The following is a 25139-nucleotide window of genomic DNA, read 5'->3' on the forward strand; positions in this document are numbered from 1 at the left end:
CTGAACCCAGGACCTCCCATGTGGGAGGAAGGTGCCCAGTTGCCTGAACCACATCTGCTCCCTGCTTCTTGTGTCTCCTTGTTGTGTCTCCTCATTGCATCATCTTGTCACATCATCTCATTGATCAGCTTGCCTCGCCAGTCTGTTGCGTCAGCATGCTGTCTTGCTCATCCTCTTTAGGAGGCACCAGGAACCATGCCCAGACCTCCCATGTGGGAGGCAGGCGTGCACTTGCTTGAGCCACATCCACTCCCTCTAATGTATTTTTTATTGCATCTATTGTGTCTTTCATTCCCATAAGCTCTGTTATTTTTCTGTTCAGGTTTCCAGATTCTTTGTGCTCACACAGTGTCTTCCTGATGCCATTTATCTCTTTGGCCATATTGTCTTTCAACTCAGTTTGATTTAAGAGATTTGTAAAAACCTCATTATTTGTCTGAAATCCTGTGTCTTATCTGGGGTTTTAATATATTCCTTTGCTTGGACCATTTCTTCTGTTTTATTAGTATGGCTTGTACATTTTTGCTGATGTCTAGGCATCTGATTATGATAGTAAGTTTACTCTGATGCTCAATTTCACTCTCTTGCGTAGGGATTTAGTGGTGGTAGGCTATGTGTTACTGCCATTCTTTGATTCTTAGTTCAACCTGTTCTAGGTGTTTAGGATTGTTACTGTTTAGTTGCTCAAATTCAGGTCATGGACCCAGTAATGGGTTACAGACCCACTTCCAAGGGCCTTTGGGAGGGAGGTTGTAAAGGTCAGAAAAAGCCTCTTATTTACTTTCACTTTCCTCACGTGCACATCCTTGTCCTGCCAGCAGATGGTGCTCTTCAGCAGCCTTCGCAGTTAAAACCCTGGTTGGAGAGTGTTCACTGCAACGCTGCTGGCAACAGCGTGACAGAGGATCCTGCCTCAAGGCTATTCAGAGCCTTCTACATCAGACTTTCTCTGAGGCTGTTCTGAAACCTTTAATGACAGTCCTCTCCCTTTTCCACTCCCCTCTGTGTCCTCAACAAGCAGTCCCGATCAGTAGGGAGGGTTTGTGAGAGTTGGGTCTTTTGGTCCCTTGCCACCTCCCGGGGCACTTAAGGGCGCAGCCCCGCCTGGCCTGGAAGGGCTCGTGGAACACAGCAGACCAAATTCATTGGCCAAAGTTGAATCTGCCTTAGGCTGCATCCCTCTCTCTCCCCTCTCCTGGGGAGGTAAACCCCTACGGCCCCTCTGGCAACCTATACTTTAATTTTTGTCTCTGTGAACTTATACCATGAGGCTTAATTTTTTTTCTAGGAGGCACCAGAGATTAAACCTGGGACCTTGAACATGCAAAGCAGGTGCTCAACCACTGAGCTACACCCACTCCTCCAGGCTTAAATTTAATATCCAAAATCTAATTCTTAACTTCAACATATACTCAGACTATGTTCCTATACCCTTCCATCTCCCCACCTTTATGTATTCTTGTCACAAATTACATGTTTATACATTGGGTCCAAAACCACTGATTTATTAAATTTTATGCATTTGCCTTGTAGATCCTGTAATGTAGTACACTGTGGGGCTACAAAGCAAAAACACAATAATACTGGCATTTATATTTACCCTCATTGGAGATCTTTATTTCCTCATGCATCTTCAGTCTATTGTCTATTTTTCTTTCCTTTCAACCTGCAGAATTCTCTTTACATCTGTTGTAGGGACAGTCTTCATGGTAACAAACCCCCTCACCTTTTGTTTTTCTGGGACTGTCTTAATCTTTCCCTCATTTTTTAAAGGACATTTTTACTAGATTTAGAATTCTTGCCTGGCAATTTTTTGCTTTCTGAACTTTAGATAAGACATATCACTTGCCTTTTTGCTCCCATGGCTTTCAATGAAAAAATCAGCACAATATTATTGAGGCTTTCTTGTACGTGATACATTGCTTCTCTCTCATGGCTTTTGGAATTCTTTATCTTTGGCATTCTACAGTTTGATTATAATATGCTGCAGCATGATCCTGTTTGGGTTTATCCTGTTTTCAGTTCATTGAGCTTGTTGGAAAGGTATATTCATGTTTTTCATTAAATTTAGAAAGTCTTCAGCCATTATTTCTTCAGATATTCTTTCATCACTTTCTTCCCCTTTTAGAACTATAATGCTCATATTGGTATACTTGATGGTTTCCTACAGCTTCCTCAGGCTTGGTTCACTTCATTCTTTTTTCTCTCTGTTCTTCAGCCTAAATAATTTCAATTGTCTTATCTTCAAGTTCATGAATCCTTTCTTCTGCTAGCTCCAATCTGCTCTTGAAACCCTTTAGGGATTTTTTTTTTCTGCTACTGTGATCTTCACCTCTGGTTTCTTTTTATAATTTCTTTCTCTTTATTGATGTTTTTCTTTAGCTCTTTGAGCATATTTAGGACCATTTTCTAAAACTTTTTGATATGTTTCTCTGAATGTTTTGTAATCTTTTGTTACAACCTCAACATTTTTATATTTTAGTTTCTTGTCTCTGAAATTTAGGCACTGAGGCATCTGTTCCTTAAGCTTGTTCCCAGCTAGTGTTTTGACACAGGTTTCCATGAATGCCAGGAACTAACCAAAAAAGAGAGGAAGAAACAAAGAAAGAACCAAAGAATCACCTTTCTCAGTCATTGCAGATTAGCTTTTGGAAGTGCCATCCTTCAGACCTTAGTTTTCTTAACAGTAAGTTTAGTGAACTTTCAAGGCATAAGCATAATGTCCTCCCTGGAATTCCCGCACGTGCATCTTGTCCTGGGCATCCATGTATGACCCTAGGAATTCCCCTATTACATGGTATGTCTCACAGCAGCAAACCTTTGCCCCAGGCAGCTGCTATTTGACTATTCTCCTACCATGTTCTGAAGGAGAGCTTTGTGAGCTGCCTTCTGTGTACAGGGCAACTTCTCAGATAGCGAGCCTGCGACAGACATGCTGGTTCAGTCTTTCAGGCAGCCACCAGATGGACTGACATAGACATACATGCTCCCAGGATATGCTTGAGGGTAACTCTCCTTCCTCCAGCAATGGGATCAAGGATCTACAATGGGAGCATAGACTGGCCTGCACAGCTGGTGAAGGGATGATGGAGGATTTCAAGTTCATTAGATTTCTTCCTTGTGCATATCCATCTCCTTGATTAAATTTGGAAAATTTTCTGCCTTTATTTCTTTGAATGTTCCTTCTGCCCCTTTCTTTCTTCTCCTTCTGGGACTCGGATTATGTATATATTGGTGTGCTTGGTGCTGTCCCACAGGTCTCTTAGACTCTGTATGCTTTTTGAAATTATTTTTTCTTTTAGCCTGCATCATTTCCATCGTCTTTTCTTTGAGTTCACGGATTCTTTTTTCTGCGATCTCTAATTACTATTGAAACCCTCTAGGGAATTTTTCATTTCAGTTATTGTGTCTTCAACTCCTGTATTTCGTTTGGGTTCCTTTAAAAAAATTTTCTCTCTCTTTATTGAGATTCTCATATTGTCCATTCATCATTTTCCTGATAGCCTTTAATTCTTTCTCTAGGCTTTCCTTTATCTTCTTGCACATATGAAGATCACTTTTTAAAAATTCTGTCCAGTATTTCCAAAGTCTGATGGTTTCTGGATTTTTATCTGCTTCCTTTGGATGGACCATCATTTACTGGTTTTGTGTGTGTGTTGTAAACCTTTGGTGCACTCTGTACATTCTAATATTTTAAAGTGTTTTCTTTGGGGTTTAGTTTTCATTATGGTCCACATGTTTTGGCTTATCGGGTTTTCCTTTCTCTCTTTTTCTCTGACTTTGACTTTTCTACCTCTCTTGTAAGGGCCCGTGTAATTATATTGGGCTCACTCAGATAATCCACAACAACATCCCCATCTCAAGATCTTTAACTTAATCACATCTGCAAAGTCAGCAACATTTTTGCCATATAAGGTAACATATTCATAGGTTCTGGGTGTTAGTAAATAGATATCTTTGGGAGGCCATTATTCAGCCTATGGCAAGTTACAAACAAAAACAGATTTATACTGTCTTCCATATTTACCCGTAGAGTTACTTTTACTGTAATGTTTTGTTTACTCTTGTGGATTCAAGTTATAATCTAAGCCTTTCATTTCAGCCTGAGGGACTACCTTTCATTTTTTCTCTTAGGGAAGGTATGCTAGTGATGAATTCTTCCAGTTTATATTTATCTGGAAATATCTTATTATCTCCTTCACTTTTGAAACATAGTTTTGCTGGATATAGAATTCTTGATTGACATTTTCTTTCAGCATTTAAAATATGTTATCCCACTTCCTCCTGGCCTCCATAATTTCTTATGAGAAATCAGCTCTTAATGTTATTGAGATTCCCTTGTATGGGATGAGTCATTTTATTCTTGCTACTTTCAAGAGTTTCCCTTTGTCTTTTGCTTTCTACAGTTTGACTGTTAGTGTTTAGATATGCATATCTTTTAGTTTATCTTGCTTAGAGTTCATTGAGTCTCTTGGATATGCAATTAATATCTTTCATCAAACTTGGGACATTTTCAGATCCTTTTTTCTTTCCGGTCTCAGACTGGATAATCTCAATTGACCTATTTTTAAATTTGCTCATTCATTCTTTTGCAGTTGCAGATCTGCTATTGAGTCCCTCTTTTGAATTTCTCATTTCAGTTATTACAACTCTATGATTTCTATCTCTTAGGGAATATTTTCTATTTGGTATGACATTGTTCTCATACTTTCCTTTAATTCTTAGGCATTATTTTCTTTGTTTAAACATATGTAAAATAGCTGTTTTAAAGTTCTATCTAATAAGCCAAATATCTGGGCTTTCTCAGAAGGAATTTCTGAGTAAATTCTATTGACTGCTTTATTTTTTTTACTGTGTGTGTGCCTGTTTTCTTTACATCTCACAAGGTTTTGTTGAATACTGATTATTTTAAATATTATAATTAGCAACTCTGGAAATCAGCTATCTTCACGCCCAGAGTTTGTTGCTGTTGCTTTTTGTTTAGTAACTTGCATGGGTTAATTCTGTAATCTGTATCTCTACTGTGTGCAGTAACTGAAGTCTCTGTTCAGTTCTGTTAGTGGTCAGCTATTAGAGATTTCCTGTTAAATGCCTTGAATCCCTAGCACTTGCTGAGAGGCTGTGTGTGTGTTGGGGCTTGCCATCAACAGTGCAGCAGACAGCTCACACCTCTTCCTTGGCGTTCCCTGTCTGCATGTGCAGAACCTCAGGGTTAGCTTTTCAAAGCCCCCTTTAGCTGCCTGATTCCCTGATCTTCTTTCTAAGATGTTAGCCCCAGTCGGTACTGCTGTCTCAGATAGTTGCCTTATTAAACAGATGTCAATGATTGTTTCCAACAAATACCTTAAGGATACAATTGTTCTGTTTTCGTAAAGCAAGATCAAACTCCAATAAAGACAGATCATGAGAATGGAGCTTTTCAGGGAGCTGTCATACAAGTAAAATATTGATCGTTCACCGAGGATGGGATTTTAGGGAGCTTCAAACCTGTTCTTCTCCCTCCAGTGTCTCCTAAACTGCTGGTTTTCACAGGTACCATAGTTAGGAGGCTTTTGGTTTTCAAGGTTATCCTGGAACTGGGAGAGAGGGGTGGGGGATAAATTAATTTATCCCAGGAATGATAAATGAAAAATACTAGAAAGCTCATTGTTCTTACTGAGATTCAGCCATTTTTCTTGAATAAACCCTCCTCTGATGGTTGCAAACCTTTGGTTAATTTCCAGAGATTTGAAAAGTTTATTTTGGCAGTTTTTCCCCCAGTATTCTTATTGCTTTCATGGAGGAACTGATTTTCAGAAGTCCTTACTTCACCATTCTTCCCTTAAGTATTTTTGAGAAGTATGTCACCATCAAAGCCCATTTTATGGAACTCGAGATTGCCAGTGTCTGCTCTCCCTCCCCGGCTTAGAGGTTGGTGTGACAGTGTGTGGTAAGCTGATCCAAAATGGTCGCTCAATGACGGAAGACCTAAGAGCTTTATCAGAAAGGGGACTACAAAGCCAGAAATCAAGAATCAAAAGTAACAGGCTAAGCAGACAAGGAGGAAGATCTAACTGAGGAGGAGACCTCTCCTGCGCCTGCTCGCTCCCCGTCCGTCCAATCCCTCATGTTCTACTCCATACAGCCCATGGCAGTGTGCATAGAGAGTGGGGTACAGGAAGCACTAGAATGGGGACAGCTAACTAAGATGCTATTGTATTGTAGAAGTAGTTATCCCATCTTAGAGTTACCCATTTTCTTTTTATTTTATTTTATTTTATTTTTTTATTGACTTTGTAATAATATTACATTAAAAAAATATATATATGAGGTCCCATTCAACCCCACCACCCCCACCCCACCTCTCTCCCCCCCCCCCCCCCCCCAGCAACACTCATTCCCATCATCATGACACATCCATTGCATTTGGTAAGTACATCTTTGGGCACCTCTGCACCTCATGGTCAATGGTCCACATCATGGCCCATACTCTCCCCCATTCCATCCAGTGGGCCCTGTGAGGATTTACAATGTCCGGTGATTGCCCCTGGAGCACCATCCAGGGCAGCTCCATGTCCCAAAGACGCCTCCACCTCTCCTCTCTTCCTGCCTTTCCCCATACCCATCAGCCACCATGTCCACTTTTCCCAATCCAATGCCACCTTTTCTATGTGGACATTGGATTGGTTGTGTCCATTGCACCTGTATGTCAAGAGGAGGCTCAGATTCCACATGGATGCTGGATGCAATCCTCCCACTTTCAGTTGTAATCACTCTAGGCTCCATGGTGTGGTGGTTGTCCTTCTTCAACTCCATCTTAGCTGAGTGTGGTGAGTCCAATAAATCAGATTGTAGGTGCTGGAGTCTGTTGAGGCTCAGGACCTGGCTATCACATTGTCAGTCCAGAGATTCAAATCCCCTAAATATATCTTAAACCCCAACACTAACTGCAACTCCAGCACATTAGCATGAAAGTCTTATGAAGAGAGATCCCATCTGAGTCCAGATTCATCACACATAAACACCAGTTCCAAAGAGGGGCCATCTGACCTGGTAGTTAACCCCATCGGCCATGGCCATAACTCCCATGGGTCTCTTTAGCCCTCAAAGGAACCAATACCTGGGGGTTGTATCTGCTTTATCTGTCTCTCAGACTCTGCTCAGTTGTGCATAAGGGCAATCCTTCTGACAGCCTCCAGACTCTTTTTTAGAGACTCGTAGCCATATAAACTCATTTCTCCTTTCCATTTCCCCCTTACATTAGGTCAAACAGCATTTTAAAGTCATGTTATTTTATGTAGACATGGATATTCTGCTGATCCGCATTGAACCTTCCGTATAAGGTCATTTTCCAGTTGCATCATCAGTTGGTAGTTGATAGTGGTCCCTCGGTGCCAGGGAGGCTCATCCCTGGGTGTCATGTTCCACGCTGGGGGGAAGGCCTTGCATTTACATGCTGAGTTTGGCTTCGAGACTGGCCACATTTGAGTAACATGAAGGCTGACAGGAGGAAATTCCCGGGCACAATGCTGCTCTAGGCCTTGTTCTTATTTTAGGCTTATCAGCTCACAAGCATAGTCATTAGTGTCAGGGGCTCACCGTTGAACCCCCACTCCCTCCCAGTCCCCGCCGCTGCACCTGGGAGACCGTTGCTGCTCCCCTAGGGACCACGACAGAGCACCACTGGCCAGGAACCCAGCACCCCCCCCCCCCGCTGTGGTTTTTAATTGTTGCCACTATGAGTATATCCAAACATTACCATGCACCCTGGACAATATATTCAAACCGTATATTATATGTTATCTTCTAACTGGCCAGGCCATGAATAAGAATCTCTATTTTATAATGGAGAAAAATGAGACTCTTAATAGGAGAGTTACCCAGTCTTAGGGCTAGCAACAGGTGGAGTTGCTTCTGTTTCTTTTGATTTCTTTGCACTACTCAGTGATAAGACTCTTAGGGGAGTTTTAGAAGAAAGAAAGAGCCAATTTTGAGATACTTTCTGGAGTTAAAAAACAAAACAAAACACACTAGAATGTGTCTGATTGTATATGTGAGATTAAAAGAGAGAAAATTCCCAAGATTTGCAGAATGGAACAATGTAATTTTAGTCCATTGCACCCAACCAAAATACAAATATTATTTTAATCTGGGAAAATAAAGATCAAGTTGCTCTTAATTCAGTGCAAGAATCAGGGAAATAATCACTGAAGTTTAAGCAAAAAAAAATTCTATATTTTGCTATTTTTCCACAAGGTGTCAGTAACACTTTAAACAGTGGTAATTGTAGTGGTTATTTGGAATGATATCTCTAAATTTGTTAAATATTACACAGTTGGGAGTTGATTATTCATTTGTTCCCACCATCGGATTGTTAGTAATTAAGTATCTTGACCAATTTCATTTATTATTTAGAGCTACATTCAATATTTTATCATCTGCATTGTTACAGTCTTCCACCATAGGATTACCTAACTTAGTACTAAAGTGTAAGTTTTGTCCTCTCAGAAATTTCAAAATATGTTGAAGAAACTGGGTCAGCAGGGGGCAGCACAATCTTACAATGTTTAAGATTTGGTCATTTAAATGACCCTTCAGAAGGTTATTAGGATGGAACGGTGTGGTACGTGGTTTTCAAGCTTTTTAATGTATTTGGACCCTATATTTCAAATGAAATATTATTTGTCATCCAACTATATACAGCAGAAAAAAGCAGAATTATGCTAACAGAAGTCTTACTTTATAATATTTACTTGTAATATCAAACATTAAGAATAACAAGGTTGTTTGAACAATTTTTATACAATTGCTGATAATATATTTTAGTGCTACTTTTGTTCTGAAATTCAATCTGATGTATTTGTTTTTTTGTTAATTATGCAATATAGAGAAAATTCTAATTCACATAAATAAGGGGTTATAATTGTCAAATCTTTTTTTAATATAGTTTTTGATTTTTATAAAGATGCTTAGATTACATAAATGTTACGTGAAAATATAGGGGATTCCCATATGCCCCCCTCCTCAGCCCTCCCACATTTTCACACATTGACAACACCCTTCATCAGTGTGGTACATTTGTTACAATTGATGAACACATTTTGGAGCATTGCCACTAAGCATGGATTATAGTTTACACTGTAGTTTACACTCTCTCCCACAAATTTTTATAACATATTACAAGATATATAATGACCTGTATCTGTCATTGCAGTGTAATTCAAGACAATTCCTAAGTCCTGAAAATGCCCCCAAATTACACCTGTTTTTCTCTCTCCCTCCCCTCAGAACCTCCAGTGACCACTGTCTCCACATTGATGACAGAAGTTCTTCCATTGCTAGAATCACAATAAGTCTATAGCAGAATAGCAGGAAGTCTGTTCTATTCCGTCATTCATTCCCCAATCTTGAGGATTCTGGGACGGCGATTCCCACTCCATCTCTGCATGAAGGGGGGCTCTTAGACTCTATGGGACAGATGGATGGGACTGTTTTGCCTGCAGTTGCAGACTCTTTTTTCCTTGAGATGGTCATTGTCCATCATCATCTCCTTGTTAATTGTCCTAGGTGAGTCCAATGAACTCAAATCTTTTTTAAACAACTTACTCTGCAATCTCAGATACTTCTCAGGTGGAGAGAAATGCCAGGTGAGTCTTTAGTTCAAGATATAAACAATAATTAATTAAGCCTGCAGTACAAATAAATGTATTGATGCTCTTCAATATGTTAACAAGTGATGTAACTACTAAGGAGGTAGATGCAGTTATTACACATTTTGTAGAAAAGGAAACTGAAGCCACAATGGCTGAATACTTTATCCAAAGTCACACTATAGTAAATGAAGACCCCAAAGATTCCTTTTGTTACTAGTATACTATATTACCTTTCTATTTTATAACATTTACAGACATATATTTCTTTTATTTTAGTTATTAAATAGTTAAATCTATGTTTTAAAAGGAAAATTCTATAGATTCTTCTAGCAACAGTTGAAAAAAACGATAGCCTAAGGATAATAGAATATAACCCAAAACTTAGAAGACATTTAAAAGTAATTTAAGGCTGTTCTAATTGGCATTCTACTTAGTTTTCTAATAGTAAAAACATTATACTTATATTAAAAATGCAAACTGAAATCATTTCATTTAAAACTAAAGGGAATATTTAACATTTTGAATGCACAAAATTGCATAGGAATAACAGATTCTAGTACTCTGTAAGTTTCGTGACCAATTTAAAAAGGCTTAAGCCTCCCCCAGATATATAAATGAGATCATTTGTGGGGAGTTTTTACTACCTTAGTACATATTGCCAGTGAATCAACTGTCTCAGCATCTCCAAGAAAGAAGCCTTTTGCAATTTTCAGAAATAGGATAGAACAGTAAGACCTTGGGGAAGTAGGCTACATTACTTTTTAAACAAAAGTCACTTCTTAATATGTGCTAAAGTTATTGGGTTACCAAAATCATATATGCTTACACTCATTATTACAAAGTTCTGAGATTGATTATTAAGAAAAAAAATATTAAAGTCTGCATTTTGCTACAGGGTAAAAATTACAATTTTTTTTTTGGTCAAGGTGTAAAATATACAGAAAGACACACTATGAGTATCATCTCAAGAAGAGATTTATCTATCACAAGCATAACTAAGTAAATTGTGATCACTGCTCAGGCATTCAGTGATGTCACATGTTTGGCCTTATGTTATTTTTTCTAAAACACAGATCCGGGAAACGGACTTTGGCCCAGTGGTTAGGGCGTCCGTCTACCATATGGGAGGTCCGCGGTTCAAACCCCGGGCCTCCTTGACCCGTGTGGAGCTGGCCATGTGCAGCGCTGATGCGCGCAAGGGTGTCCCCCGCGTAAGGGAGCCCCACGCGCAAGGAGTGCGCCCGTGAGGAGAGCCGCCCAGCGCGAAAAGCCGCCCACACTTCCCGTGCCGCTGAGCCGCTGACGACAACAGAAGCGGACAAAGACACAAGACGCAGCAAATAGACACCAAGAACAGACAACCAGGGGAGGGGGGGGAAATAAATAAATAAATAAATCTTTAAAAATAAATAAATAAATAAAACACAGATCCGAGCATGTTACTCCCCAGTTCAAAATGCCTCTCTTATTTTCCACTGAATACAGAATATGTCCAGTTTGTTTTTGTTTTTAAAGATTAATTTTATTTAATTCTCCCCCTGTCCCCCCCCCCCCCCCCCCCGGCGCTGTTGTCTGCTCTCTGTGTCCATTCACTGTTTGTTCTTCTGCATCTGTTTGCATTGTCAGGTGGCACAGGGAATCTGTCTATTCTTTTTTTTTTTTTTTAAAGATTTATTTATTTACCTATTTCTCTCCCCTTCCCCCCCCACCCTGGTTGTCTGTTCTCTGTGTCTGTTTGCTGCATCATCTTCTTTGTCCGCTTCTGTTGTTGTCAGCGGCACGGGAATCTGCGTTTCTTTTTGTTGTGTCATCTTGTTGTGTCAGCTCTCCGTGCGGGCAGCACCATTCTTGGGCAGGCTACACTTTCTTTCATGCTGGGCGGCTCTCTTTACGGGGCACACTCCTTGCGCGTGGGGCTCCCTTACATGGGGGACACTCTTGTGTGGCAGGGCACTCCTTGCGTACATCAGCACTGCACATGGGCCAGCTCCACACGGGTCAGGGAGGCCCGGGATTTGAACCGCAGACCTCCCACGTGGTAGACGGACGCCCTAACCACTGGGCCAAGTCTGCCGCCGTATTCTTGTTCCATCATCTTGCTGCATCAGCTCTCCGTGTGTGCGGCACCACTCCTGGGTAGTTGTGCTTTTTTTTCATGCAGAGTGGCTCTCCTTTTGGGGCACACTCCTTGTGCGTGGGGCTCCTCTATGCGGGAGCACTGCTGTGTGGCACGGTACTCCTTGTGTGTGGCAGCACTGCATGTGGGCCAGCCCACCACATGGGTCAGGAGGCCCTGGGTATCAAACCCTGGACCCTCCATATGGTAGGCGGGTGCTCTATCAGTTGAGCCACATCTGCTTCCCATGTCCAGTTTTTTTTCCCATGTCATGTCATGTCTTTCACCATTCATTTTCATTCAACAGTATTTATTAAGTGCCTTTCGAATGGTAAATACTGTACTAATTGGAGGACATACGAGAATAAACATCATTCACCACGAGTGACAGTCAGCAGACCCAAAAGAACAGTGTAATGGCATCTTCAACATGGACTTATAAACACTGTGAAAGAGATTTTAAAATAAGCAGGCCTTAAATGAACTAAGTGGTAAAAGAAGAAATAGAAACCACAAAGAAAGAAGATGGCAGTGTGGAAGGCCAGAATGAGCGTGGTGTATTCACGGAAGCGCAAAGGAGACCTGTGGGCTAGAAATCCATGACTGAGGAATAGACCGATAGGAAGTGAAGTAACAGGCGGTGCTCCCCTCAAACTCAAACACCATTAAACTTCAAGCAGAAATTTAGGGAAGAAAAGCAGCAAAGAGATTTAACAAAAGCAAAAGTTGAGTCGTTGAAATAACTAATAAAATAGACAAATCCTGGTGATATTGATCAGGAAAGAAAAAGAAAATGATAAATGAGAAGGAGGACATCAGAGCTAGTTCAGTGGAGATTTAAAAATCACAAGAGAATAACTCTGGGAAAATAAATTTGAAAACTTAGATGCACTGAGCAATTTTCTAGAAGAATATAAATTTCCAAACGTAACTTAGAAATAAATGGAAATTGAATTAAAGAAATTCAATCAGTAGTCAAAAAGATATCATTAAAAGAAAGGAAAAGATGGTTGAGTTGCACAGGCAATTTTTTTTTTTTTAATTTTTTTATTTTTTATTGACTTTGTAATAATATTACATTAAAAATATATATGTGAGGTCCCATTCAACCCCACCCCCCCACCCCCCCTCTCCCCCCCCCCAACAACACTCGTTCCCATCATCCTGACACATCCATTGGATTTGGTAAGTACATCTTTGGGCACCTCTGCACCTCATATACATTGGTTCACATCATGGCCCATACTCTCCTCTATTCCATCATGTAGGCCCTGTGAGGATTTACAATGTCCGGTGATTACCTCTGAAGCACCATCCAGGGCAGCTCCATGTCCCGAAGACGCCTCCACCTCTCATCTCTTCCTGCCTTTCCCCATACCCTTTGTCCATTATGTCCACTTTTCCCAATCCAATGCCACCTCTTCTATGCACAGGCAATTTTTACCCAACTTCAGGAAAAAATAATTCCTATGCTATATAAACTATTTCAGAGAATGAAAAGAAAGGGAAACCTTTTTTTGAGACTTGGGTAACTTGGACCCCAAGCTGGACAATAAGAGCATGAGAAGAGAAAATTATAGGAAAGTGGATGTGGCTCCAGCAGTTGGGTGTCCGCCTACGGCGTGGGACGTCCTTGGTTGGGTTCCAGTGCCTCCTAAATAAGACAAGCTAGACAGTGAGCTGACGCGATGGGCTGGTGCGGTAAGCTACACAAGATGACACAACGAAGAGAAGCAACAAAATGGCACAGTGCAGAGATACAATGAGAGACACAGCGAGGGGGAGGGGAGTTGACTCAAGCCATTGGGCACCTCCCTCCCACATGGAAGGTCCTGTGCCCCCTAAAAAGAAGATGAGCACACAACGAACAGACACAGAGAGCAGACAGCAAGTCCAAAACAAGGCGGGGAGAAATAAAATAAACCTTTTAAAAAATTATAAACCAGTCTCACTTAAAAACATACATGCAAAACCCCCAAATTACCCATTTCCAAATTGCATTCAGAAAATATGTATCTATACACATATGCTTACACATTCATACACGTATGTGTATGCGTGTGTATGTATATTTGTAACCTAGATATTGTTCCAGGAGAGCAAGAGAAAAGAAAAACGGAAACTTTATAAAGCAATCTCACTTGTAAGCATAATATGCAAAAACCCCAAATTAAGCATTTTGTACTGAATGAGGCAAAAAATAATGTTTGTGCATATACATGCATAAAAATACATTTATTTTGATCAGAGCAGGAATTTTTCATGACCATCTCCACATGATATCAAATATTGAAGATATAAAATATTGTTTTGTTTTACAATTAATTGTTCTTATATCTTACATAGTCTGATCAGGTCTATTCAGTTTTCAGTGCTAATATATTGAGCTTATGAAAGAAAAAACAAGCCCTTTCTACTTTTTTTCCTTTAATCACCCTAGCCTAACCTGAATGTCAAGCTGTGCTCTGGGAATGTACCAATATCCCCTTTCACGGAGCCATCTTTCCCTCCTTGGTTCCTGCAAGGCTAGTGGCTACAGGTCTGACCCAGCGAAGTGTGTTAGGGAAGTATTCACAGGTGGAGCAACAGCAGCCACAGAGCAGCATCGCACAGCGAATGAGCCTCCAGAGGCCAAGGCCGAAGGCGGGGCCCAGCAGCCCCTTCGCTGGGCTCCGTAGTGGGCATCTGTTGTTCCTGCCTAGCATCCCTGGCTCCTTCTGTAACCCCCGTACCCTGATTTTGTTGGGGGATCTCCTGTGTACTTCCGATGAAGTAGACTTTATTCCAAAGCCATGGAATTAAATCTCTCATGCCCTAACATGCAGTTCTGGGGTTTGGGGTTCGAACAGTCCGAAAGCTGGCTTCCTCTTTGCCAGAATACTCAGACTGCTGGAAACCGTCTGGCAACTCAGTGGCAAGACTCTACCAGAGAACGAAGCCAAACTTGGAAAGCAAACCTAGAAGTGGAGGAAGGGAAACTGGTTCCTAGTGACTTGGGTTGAGTCCTGGCTCATGGTGTGCCTGAGGCAACCTCTGTCCTAACTGTTAAGTTACATAAGCCAATAAATGCCGTTTTGATGCTTAAACGAGTTAAAGTTGGACATTCTGTCATTTGCAACCACAAGTGTCTTGACGAAGCTTACTACTATTTTAGGCAGACTAGCTCCCAACACCACCCTGAAATTTAGAACTATCCACCCATCTCTTGCTCGTTCCAGTTGGCCAGCCTTAGATAGATTTGGGGTTTTCGCTCTTACTGAAGACTCCTCTTTGCACTGGATTGGCGGGGAGGGGCGTTTGGAGTAGTTCTGCTGCTCTGACTTTACCTCTCCTGAAATTGCCTCTCCTCCTTAACTAGCTGGTAGATGTTCTCTTCCCTGGGGCTAGAACAGGGCCCCAGGGAGGGAGCTCTGCCGTGGGAGGCGAGCTCACCTTCAGTGGCAGCAGCCACACTGCAGCAGCGTTTTGCATTTCAGCAGCCTCGGTGCCCTTATCTTCCCATTCTCAGAAAAGCTTAACGGAAGAATTTCCTGTGTAAATCAAATTAAAAACCGAAAACTACCTTCCAGCCACAGTGAAAACAAGTTCAACAAAAACTATTCAAATTTAAAGCAATTATCATTGTACAGATGAGCAGTTTCATCCTAAAATTATTGCGTATAAGTGGTTACAAATAAGCTGGAATCCGCTCTGTGTTAATAAAAACCCTAGCATGTTTACTGAGTAGGAGTTCTGTTGTATTGAGTATGATTTTTTCCTGTACATTTACAATTTGCCATCTAATTTTAGCCTATTAGCACCGTTAATTAAATGTAATGTCTGTCAAAAGCATCAACTCTGGTTATGGTAAACATTTTATAGAGCTTATTTTTTCCCTGAAAAATTATATAGACTCTTCTCTACTTTCACAGAATTGCTTATAATCCTTCACCCCAGGGCAGAGGACTCAGGGGGAAGAAGGGAAGGTATTAAAAAGAAATCAAATTTAGGCTAGATGGGAAGAAGTTACTTGTGGGAGGCTGTGGGACTATTCCTTTAAGTAAACCTAATTATGACTGGAATTTGTTGGACTTTGGGTTAATTACTCAGTTACTGCTACCTGGGCAAGCCCTAATTATCGGTTAATGATGGGATCTGCAGAGGGAGTAGCAGAGGTTCCTGGATGTACTGAGCTGATGCGCACGCCCTGAGAGAGAAGTCTGAGGAAAGGTGCCGCTTGAGCATACAGCATCTGTATTTAACTGGTTTTCACTACAGTTAGTCTATTTTTGCTTTTATGACTTCGTTGTGTTCAGTGGCTCTGGACTGTACAGCTCTCCCAGTTCTGGACAGGCAGTTACGCTGAGAGGAGAGGAAAGGCTTGAGAGCGGCACTTCCGAGGTAGAAGTTCAGAATGAACTCGTTCAGAGAAGAGTGTTTTTTCTGTTCTTAAAACACTACTCTATTTCAACAGAGCCCACCAAAATAGAATATGATTACCAAATATCTTATTCCTCTGGCTTTTTTGTTGGGCTTGTAGACAAGGAAATTTCTTGTACAGCAGTGAAGTGTGGGAAGACGTTGGCTGTTTTCCTCACAAGCAAGAAAAGACCCTTCCTGTTACTTTCTTGGGCATCACTTTGTTGCTCAAAACGGGCAGCATGCCCCGTGTTGGGAAGTAAATAATAGGATCACGTCTTGTTATCTGACACTGGGTTAAACTAGTCCTTTTGAAAAATCCTGTATTATGAAAAATGTGTTTCACAGTATTCCATCAGCTGCAGCTAGTATAGTCACCTAATGTAGCAAAGGCCCCAAATGTGCTCAAGCTTCTTTTTGACACTATTCTCATAAGTGATGAAACTTACTAAAATTATGTTTTCTCCTCCAACTATCATGAAAGCATACCAAACTGTGTTTTGTGTACCCCTATTTAGGAATATAAGATGCATATTTCTTTTGGCTTTACACTCTGTAGTTCAGTTAGATTTGAAACTGGAGATTTCATCTTTCTGAATATTAGTCCAATGAGTTAATTCAGTTCTCAGGTACGTAATAATTCTTCTCTATCACTTATACAGCCAATAGTAGATTTAAACTTGAATATTTGTATAAAACATTTTAAAAATCACATTGTTATATCATAGGGAATAGTTTGGTGTGGTTTTTTTTTGTTGTTGTTGTTGTTTTCACTCACTGAATGGATTTTAGAAATCTTTAATGAAAGTCCTAGATAATTATCTTATCATTGTATGGTAATTTGTATGTATTGTGTCCTTGCATCATGTAATTCTTTGCCTAACCCTTTCTTCTTGTAAATCCCAACACACATGAGAAAATTATGTAAAAAAATAAACATACAGCTTGTTTTTTGGTCACACAGCAAAAGCCATGCGGCTATTAACCAGGTCAAGAAATAAAGCATTGCCAGTACCCTCAGAATCCTCCCTCACGTTCCTTCCCAGTCACTGTTCCTTCTCTTCCAAGCCCCAGAGTGAAGTACAATTTTGACTTTTATGTTAATCACTTTCTTGCTATTAGTTTTATATCTAGTCTTACATCTCAAACCCTACAGTTTAGTTTTATCTATATATTTTTTAAAATTTTAAACAGATGGAATTTTGTGGCTAACTGTCCTTTGGGTCCAACATTTTTTACTCAAATTCATGTTTGCATTATGTAGTTATAATTGGTTTTCGTTTCCTAATAGTGTTCCATTATATGAACACCACAAATTATGTTCTCTTTTCTACTGGTAATGAACATGTGAGTTGTTTCTAGTTTGAGGTCATTGTGAATTTTGCTGCTATGGACATTTTTCACTTGTCTCTTCAAAAACATTGCACATCTTCTGATGGACATATACATGGGAGTGGAATTTCCAGATAATACAAGATGCATTTTTAACATTTTTAAAAGCAGTATCAGAGAAGCGGACTTGGCCCAATGGATAGGGCGTCCGCCTACCACATGGGAGGTCCGCGGTTCAAACCCCAGGCCTCCTTGACCCGTGTGGAGCTGGCCCATGCACAGTGCTGATGTGCGCAAGGAGTGCCCTGCCACGCAGGGGTGTCCCCCACGTAGGGGAGCCCCACGCACAAGGAGTGCGCCCCATAAGGAGAGCCGCCCAGCACGAAAGAAAGTGCAGCCTGCCCAAGAATGGCGCCACACACATGGAGAGCTGACACAGCAAGATGACACAACAAAAAGAAACACAGATTCCCAGTGCATAAGGATAGAAGCAGCCACAGAAGAACACATAACAAATGGACACAGAGCAGACAACTGAGAGGGAGGGGAGAGAAATAAATAAAAAATAAATCTTTAAAAAAATAAATAAAAGCAGTATCACTTTGCATTCGCACCAGGGGAATATGAGAGTTCTCATTTCTCTGTACCCTCACCACATTTGGTGTGGTAACACTTTTTAATTTTAGGTCATCCATTTGTTGTATAGTGTTACTTCATGGTTTTACTTTCCGTTTCCTTGATTATTAAAAAGGTTGGACATCATTTCGTTTATTTATTGGCCAATATTTTCTGAAGTGGCTGGTCCAAGTGTCTGTCCATGTTTGTATTGCATTGTCTTTTTCTTTTGATTTACAGGTGTTCCTCCCACGGTCTGGATATGAGCTCATTATGAGCTATAATATGTCTTCTTCCATTGGATTGTTTGCTTTTTCACGACCTTAAAAGTTTCTGTTGAAGCTCAGAAATTGTTAATGTTGTCAGATTAACCAGTCTTTTCCCTTAGGGTTAGTGCTATGGTGACCTCTTTAGGAAGTCTTTCCCTACCCTGAGATCATGAAGACAGTTCCCTAGGTTAACTTATAGAAGGTATATTGTTTTACCTTTTACATTTAGATCTAGAATTCGTTTTTAGTATGTTTTGAAGTAAGGGTAAACTTTCAGTTAATTCCATGTTGTCCAAACACCATTTATTTAAAGGATCATCCTTTCCCTACTACTTTGTAGTTCCAACTTCATAGTAAATCACATATCCGTCTATGCATAGGTCTACTTATGGGCTTTCTATTCTGTTCTGTTATTCTGTTTAACATTGTTTCTGTCGCATTGCTATATATACTGTGGTTTTATAATAAATTTTGATACTCAGTAGAGCAAGTCCTCCAACCATGTCTTCTTTTTCAAGATTTTTCTTGAATATTCTTGAGCCTTTGCATTTCCATATATATTATGGAATTAGCTTTGTCAAGCTACACAAAGAAACCTGTTGGGATTTTGTCTGGGATTGCATTTCATCTACAGGTAAGTTTAGGGAGAATTTTTCAAAATTGAGCCTTCTAATACAATAGCATAGTATATTTGTTTGTTTATGTAGCACTTTAAAAATTTTTATCAGTAATTTTTGTGACTTTCTATACAGAGGCCTTATGGATCATTTATTGTATTTATTCCTGGATAGTTTATATTTTATTCTATAATGAATGCTATTTTTAATATATTTTGTTTTCAGATTTCTTGGTGGTATATATGAACATATGGATTTTTAGAATTTTACCTTTATATGTAACTGCAATTTATCTGTAAATTCTTTTTGGGTTCCTATGTAAATAATTATTTAATCTGTACATGAAAACAGTTTTATCTTCTCCCCTTCTGAATTATTAGGGCTTTTATTTCATTTAATTACCTTTAAAAAGGCTAGAACCTTCACTGGCTGAGAACGCCACTATATAATGTCAACTAAAAATTGGCATCATTGTCACATTACCAATTTCAAAAGGAAAACATTCAAAACTTTTCTCTTAAGTATAATGTTGCTTAAAGCACTCTTTGTTAGTTAAGGACATTCTTGGAATTACCCAAGCTTAGTTATGATATCATTTCCCTTTTTTTGGAATTACCCAAGCTTAGTTATGATATCATTTCCCTTTTTTATATTGCTGGATTTGGCTTACTTATAGTTTTTCAGGGTTTTTGAATCTACATTCATGGATGAGAGGATTCTGTAATTTTTCTTTTTTTAAGATGTCTTTGTCAGGTTTTGATTTTAAGGTTTTGCTAGATTTACAGAGGAATTGGGGGGTTATTTCCTCTTTCTTTACTATTGAGAAGAGTTTTTATAGGACTAGCATTATTTATTAGAATTCATTAGTGAAGCAATCTAGGCTAAAGGTTTTTTTTTTTAATTTTTGTTTTGTTGTGTATTTTGGAAAGGTTTTAAGTTACAGATTTTGTTTCTTCAATAGTTACAGGACTATTCAAATGATCTATTTCTTCTTGTGTCTGTTTTGGTTAGTTGTATTTTTCTAGGAATATGTCCATTTCATCCAGATTTGCAAATTTATTGGAAGAAAGTTGTTTATACAATTCTTTTATCTTTTCAGTGTCTCTAGAATATGTGACGATGTCCCCTTTTTCATTCCTAATAAATGTTATTTGTGCCTTCTCTATTTTTGTTCTTAATTGGACTTTCCAGAAGCTTATTAATTTTATTAGTCTTTTCAAAGAACTTATTTACTTTCATTATCATTTAGATACCCATGGGTTATTTGGAAGTGTATCCTTAATTTCCAAACATACATGGATTTTGCTCTTCTCTAGAAAATAGTTTGATTTCTTGATAAAAAAGCATATTCTGAATGGTTTCTATTTCTTGATTAAAAAAACATATTCTGAATGGTTTTTATCTATCCTTTTAAATTGATTGTGATTTCCTTTATTTCTGTAGCTATTCCAGAGCGTGCTTGGGGAAAATGTGTATTCTGTAGTTGTTGGCTATGGTGTTTTACAATGACCTTAAGGTCAATTTTGCGTACGTAATATTCAAGTTGTCTCTATCATTGCTGTATTTATTTTGTCTGCTTGTTTGATCTATTACTGAGAGAGGTGTGCAAAGTGCTAAAGTCTCCACTGATTGTTAATTTCTCTATTTCTTTTTCTAGTTCTGTCAATTTTTGCTTTCTATATTTTAACCCATTTTATTAAAAACATGCAAATTTACAATTATTATATCCTCCTGATAAATCAAAATTTTATCATTATAAAGTATCCCATTTTATCTCTAGCAATTGTTATTGCCTTGAAGCCAACCTTGAATGGTATTAATGTAACAACACCAGTTTTCTTTTGGTTATTATGTGCATGGTAAATATTTTTCCATCCTTTTATTTTCAACTTTTCTACATCTCTGATGTAGAACCATACTTATTGGTTTAGAAATAGCAGAAACTTTTGTTTTGTTTGTTTAATCAAAATGTTTTTAATCACATGATTAGGACATTTACATTTAATGTAATTGAGTTTAAAATATGGATCGACCTTTTAAGGTCCATAAGTCTTTAAGAAATTTTTCACATTCAGAAATTAGTTCATTAATGCCTATGAGTTTAAGAAATGTATCTTCTCTGACTTGCATATAAAAATGCAAAAATTTATAAAACCTTCTCATCTCCTGTTATTTCTTTGCCTAATGTATAATGAAAAAAGATCTAGGGATTAAAAGACGCAAAGGACAATATTTCTAATTTGGTGTTTTGGGAATTTGACTTTCAACTCTTGTCTTTATTGTGATTTACCTACCTAATACCAATAAACACTGAATTAACAATGTATCTTTTAATCTATCCCTTTTGCAAAATACTACTAAAATATCATTTTTGATTACAGGACTGTGATTCCCAAATGAGCATGTCAGAAATGTCCTGTAGTGAAAGTACATCTTCATGCCAGTCTCTCGAACATGGCTCAGTTCCAGAAATTCTCATTGGCCTGCTTTATAATGCCACAACTGGAAGACTCTCAGCAGAAGTGATAAAAGGCAGCCATTTCAAAAACTTGGCAGCAAACAGACCACCCAGTGAGTGAAAAACATTTTTTTAATTCTAGTATTTTCTGCACTTGTGGGACTCTCAGTGTTAGGGCTTCAATCCCATCATTTTGTCTTGACCAACCAAAATGAAATGGTGTAATCATCAGCTAATCTGTTTCATGGTTTCTATTTCCAGTCATTTAGGAAGTAGAAAATTTTGAAATTCAAAATATAAACTGTAAGGTGACAGTACTTTTAATTTCTCATAGTGATTTTAGAATAAATTATCCTATCATAGCCATTACTTTCTAATGCTAGAAGAAGTTGCAGGGTTTTAAAAAGTGGCTAATATCCCACAAATATTAACAGGAATGTAAATAGCTATTGTTGTTAACTGAAGATTGATGTGTTTTCTGTCTGCATGTAGTACAATGAATTAATGTATACTCCTGTATTTCCCCTTCTTTTCTCCCTTAACAATTTAAGAAACTGTTGCTTCACATTTTTCCTTCTCTAAAATGATAATCTAGTATAGCCAGCAGAGACTTTTCTTAAATGGAGTGTCTTTGCTAGGATAAACAGTAAGGGACCATTTGATACTGACCTTGGATGCTAGGAAGGGAAAGCTAGATGGCTACCTCTGTCCTGTCTGCCTCTCCCTCTCCTCTCTTCTCTCTCTCTTCCAGTTCAGTGAAGAGTGTGGCGGTGATGGGAGTGCAGAGGAATTGTCACCTAATGCACCCTCCAAACTGTTGATTGATGCCTGTGAGGGAAAAACTGGAAAAATAGTAGCTTATTTTTTCTGTCTCTAAAATCAAAGTTGTGAACACCCTGAACTAAAAATTGAAATGAAGTCTTCAATTTTAATGCCCCTTAAATTTGCTTAAGCATTTCTCATATACTTCCTCAAAGCAGTGTTTTTATTCTGAGTGTCATTACTGAAAGAGGGGAAACTTTTTCCACCCTTGATTAAACTCACTTTATGTCTAAATGTCCTAAAAACTGAGTGTGCAGTGCCTTTCATTTAATGAAGGTGAAAACTCATAAAAATAAGTTTGACTTGCCCCAAGTAATATTGGAAGCTTTGCTTCTTACATATGTCATAGACTATATCTACCCCTGGATTACAAATCAGTAGGTTAGAATTCTACCCATATTTCTACCCTTGAACAAGTGACCTAACTCCTCTAAGTCTATTTCTTTATAGGTAGAATTAAGGTCCTGTCTATGATGTAGGATTATTGTGAGACTCAAATCAGAAATAGGTACCTAAAAGAAAGAAGAAATTATTACAGTCCCCTTTCTCTGAAGGAGAAATTTCAGAATTTCTTTACCGAGGGGAAAATTCAGAAGCAATGACTTGAATAAACAGATTTGGAAATGACTTGATTAGCTTCATTAATGCCCACTTAGAAGGCAAACTCAAATTACCTGGGATATAACTCAAGTGAGCAAAATTTATAGATGAAAGATTGGGAGCATGCTGAGGCCTGTGATGAATGCGAGAGAGACACCCTGCCTTAAGATATTCAGATTCAAAAAGTTTTTAATACTGTACCAGATCAACAAAACATTATTTGGGGTCACATTTAGCCACAGGCTATCAGTTTGCCACTCCTGTTTTAGCAAATGGTTTAATTTTTTTTTTTTTTACATAAATATTTAACTGGAGATCCAAAGAAGTAGCAGAATGAAATGATATGTTTGCCTTTCTATCCTTACTATAGCTGCTGTAATAGAAACAGAGAAACACTAACCAGAACTAAAATGAAGGGGGGGGGGGGAGGAGCAGGTAATAAACAGGTAAAGAAAGAATGACTAATCACAAGATAGGCAATATTATCTCAAATATCCAAGAATCAACTGAGATATGGCCATTAGAAGAATTAGCATCCACGATGTGAAGTGGATCTTTCAGGTTAAAAGAATAGGTTATAGCAATTACCATTATTTTACAACTGCATCTTCAGTATCAGGATGTTAATGGTATTGGCTAGAAAGTAACTAGTAAGTAAATATAAACCAACATTAAAAATAATTATATGGAAGGAGTGGATGTAGCGCAGTGGTTGAGTGCCTGCTTCCCATGGACGAGGTCCTGGGTTCAATCCCCTGTTCCTCCTAAAAATAATAATTATTATAATAATTATAATTATATGGAAGTGGAGTTATTATAAAGTAAAATAGGAGACCGTTTTATCACTTTGTTCTAAACAGTATATCTTATATAAGATTGGGTGGCCTTTTCTATATACCTAGGTTCTAAGCTTTGCACTATGTTATATACTGAATAATCCACTTTCATCCAAAGAAACATTAGCAACATTCAAGAGCAAAAATTTTGATAGTTATATTTTATGTTGCATAATTTTGTATTACACTGGAAGTAATAAAAGTATTTGAAAAATTAAATATTGCATGGATAAACTTAAAACTTATTATAATAATAATTATGACCCTAAAATGCCTTTTATTCAGCCCTTTGTAGTCTGATAATTTGCATAATTCTATGTTCAATGTGCTTTAGGACAAGAGGATATCTTTTAACAGTATAATTTTTGTTTAACAATACACAGTGACCTTAAAAATTCTCATTCTGTAAGATTTTCCCAACAACTCTTTTGTTCAGCCTTATACCTGAATTAAAATGCTGAAGTTTTGTGTTCTTCCGCTCCAGTGAACAGCGTTTCCTCTTTAATTCTAACCTTTGACCCTCTTTCACCCAACGATTGACATCTGGTCATTATTTCTTTTACTGCTTTCCACCCCCTGTTGTCAGATGGACTGTTCTGTTGTCTAAAACACTTGATAGGTGGACAGGTTTATATAATCCGAGGTGAGTTCCTGTAGAGGCTAATTGGATGTTGTCTTTTCATGCAAAAACAAAATACCCTAAAACTTGCCAGCAGTGAAGCTGTCCACCATGTTGGTTTCCAAAAAATTCATATTTCTTATCTGTGGTACTTTAAATAAAACTAACTTAGACTTTATCTCTGATTATGGATGATGGTATTCAGATATCTATAAAATAAGCAAAACTTTTTAAAATAAAAGTTTTTTCTTTCATTGTATTTTGATTCATACAACAGAAATAAAGTAGATATTTTGTGAGAAGTATTGCAATTTTCCTTAAAATTGAAATTTTTATGTGAAGTACACATGATGGATTAACATGCTGAAGACTATTTGCATGAGTCTAAAGAACTTGAAAACACGGTCTAAAAAAGAGAGGATTTATCTCCCAAATAATCAGGCAGTGAACTCTTATGTTTCACTTCGTACACTAAACATCACATCCATTTGGTTTTTTTTAACAATTCATGAAAATAGTTGAGATCATACTTAAAATTTCACATTAAATTGTGCCAAAAAGAAACCCTATAGTATTTATTTTGACTATCCAAAAAGCACATTAAATGTACTCTTGCATGAAACCAGGAGAAAGTCTTACTTGGTTTGCTAAAATTTGAGCCTTTAATACATTTGGCTTTATTTTGGCCCTTAAATGTTTTTAAAACATATTTTATAAACCACATCCATGCAGAGATTTTTTTGACATTCCATCCTAAGCTGTTTTGATGTCATCTTTGCATTCTTGTCTTCCTTTTCCCTTCTTCACCATTTGCCTTCATTTCTG

The 25139-nt window shown here is 38.3% G+C and overlaps 1 protein-coding gene across 3 annotated transcripts in view; it reads left to right on the forward strand.

The window, feature by feature from the left end:
• Positions 1-25139, forward strand: part of SYT14 (synaptotagmin 14) — a 274064-nt gene that overhangs the window by 242358 nt on the left and 6567 nt on the right. For 2 of the 3 annotated variants that reach the window (XM_023584002.3, XM_071207709.1), the window contains one exon: positions 21361-21550. In XM_023584002.3, the coding sequence (XP_023439770.1) occupies positions 21361-21550 (190 nt within the window). Of the gene's footprint in view, positions 1-21360; positions 21551-24281; positions 24339-25139 lie in introns of all 3 variants that reach the window. The other variant, XM_004476234.5, reaches the window with a different exon arrangement.

Source organism: Dasypus novemcinctus, chromosome 13, assembly GCF_030445035.2.
Source record: "Dasypus novemcinctus isolate mDasNov1 chromosome 13, mDasNov1.1.hap2, whole genome shotgun sequence".
Lineage (NCBI taxonomy): Eukaryota > Metazoa > Chordata > Mammalia > Cingulata > Dasypodidae > Dasypus > Dasypus novemcinctus.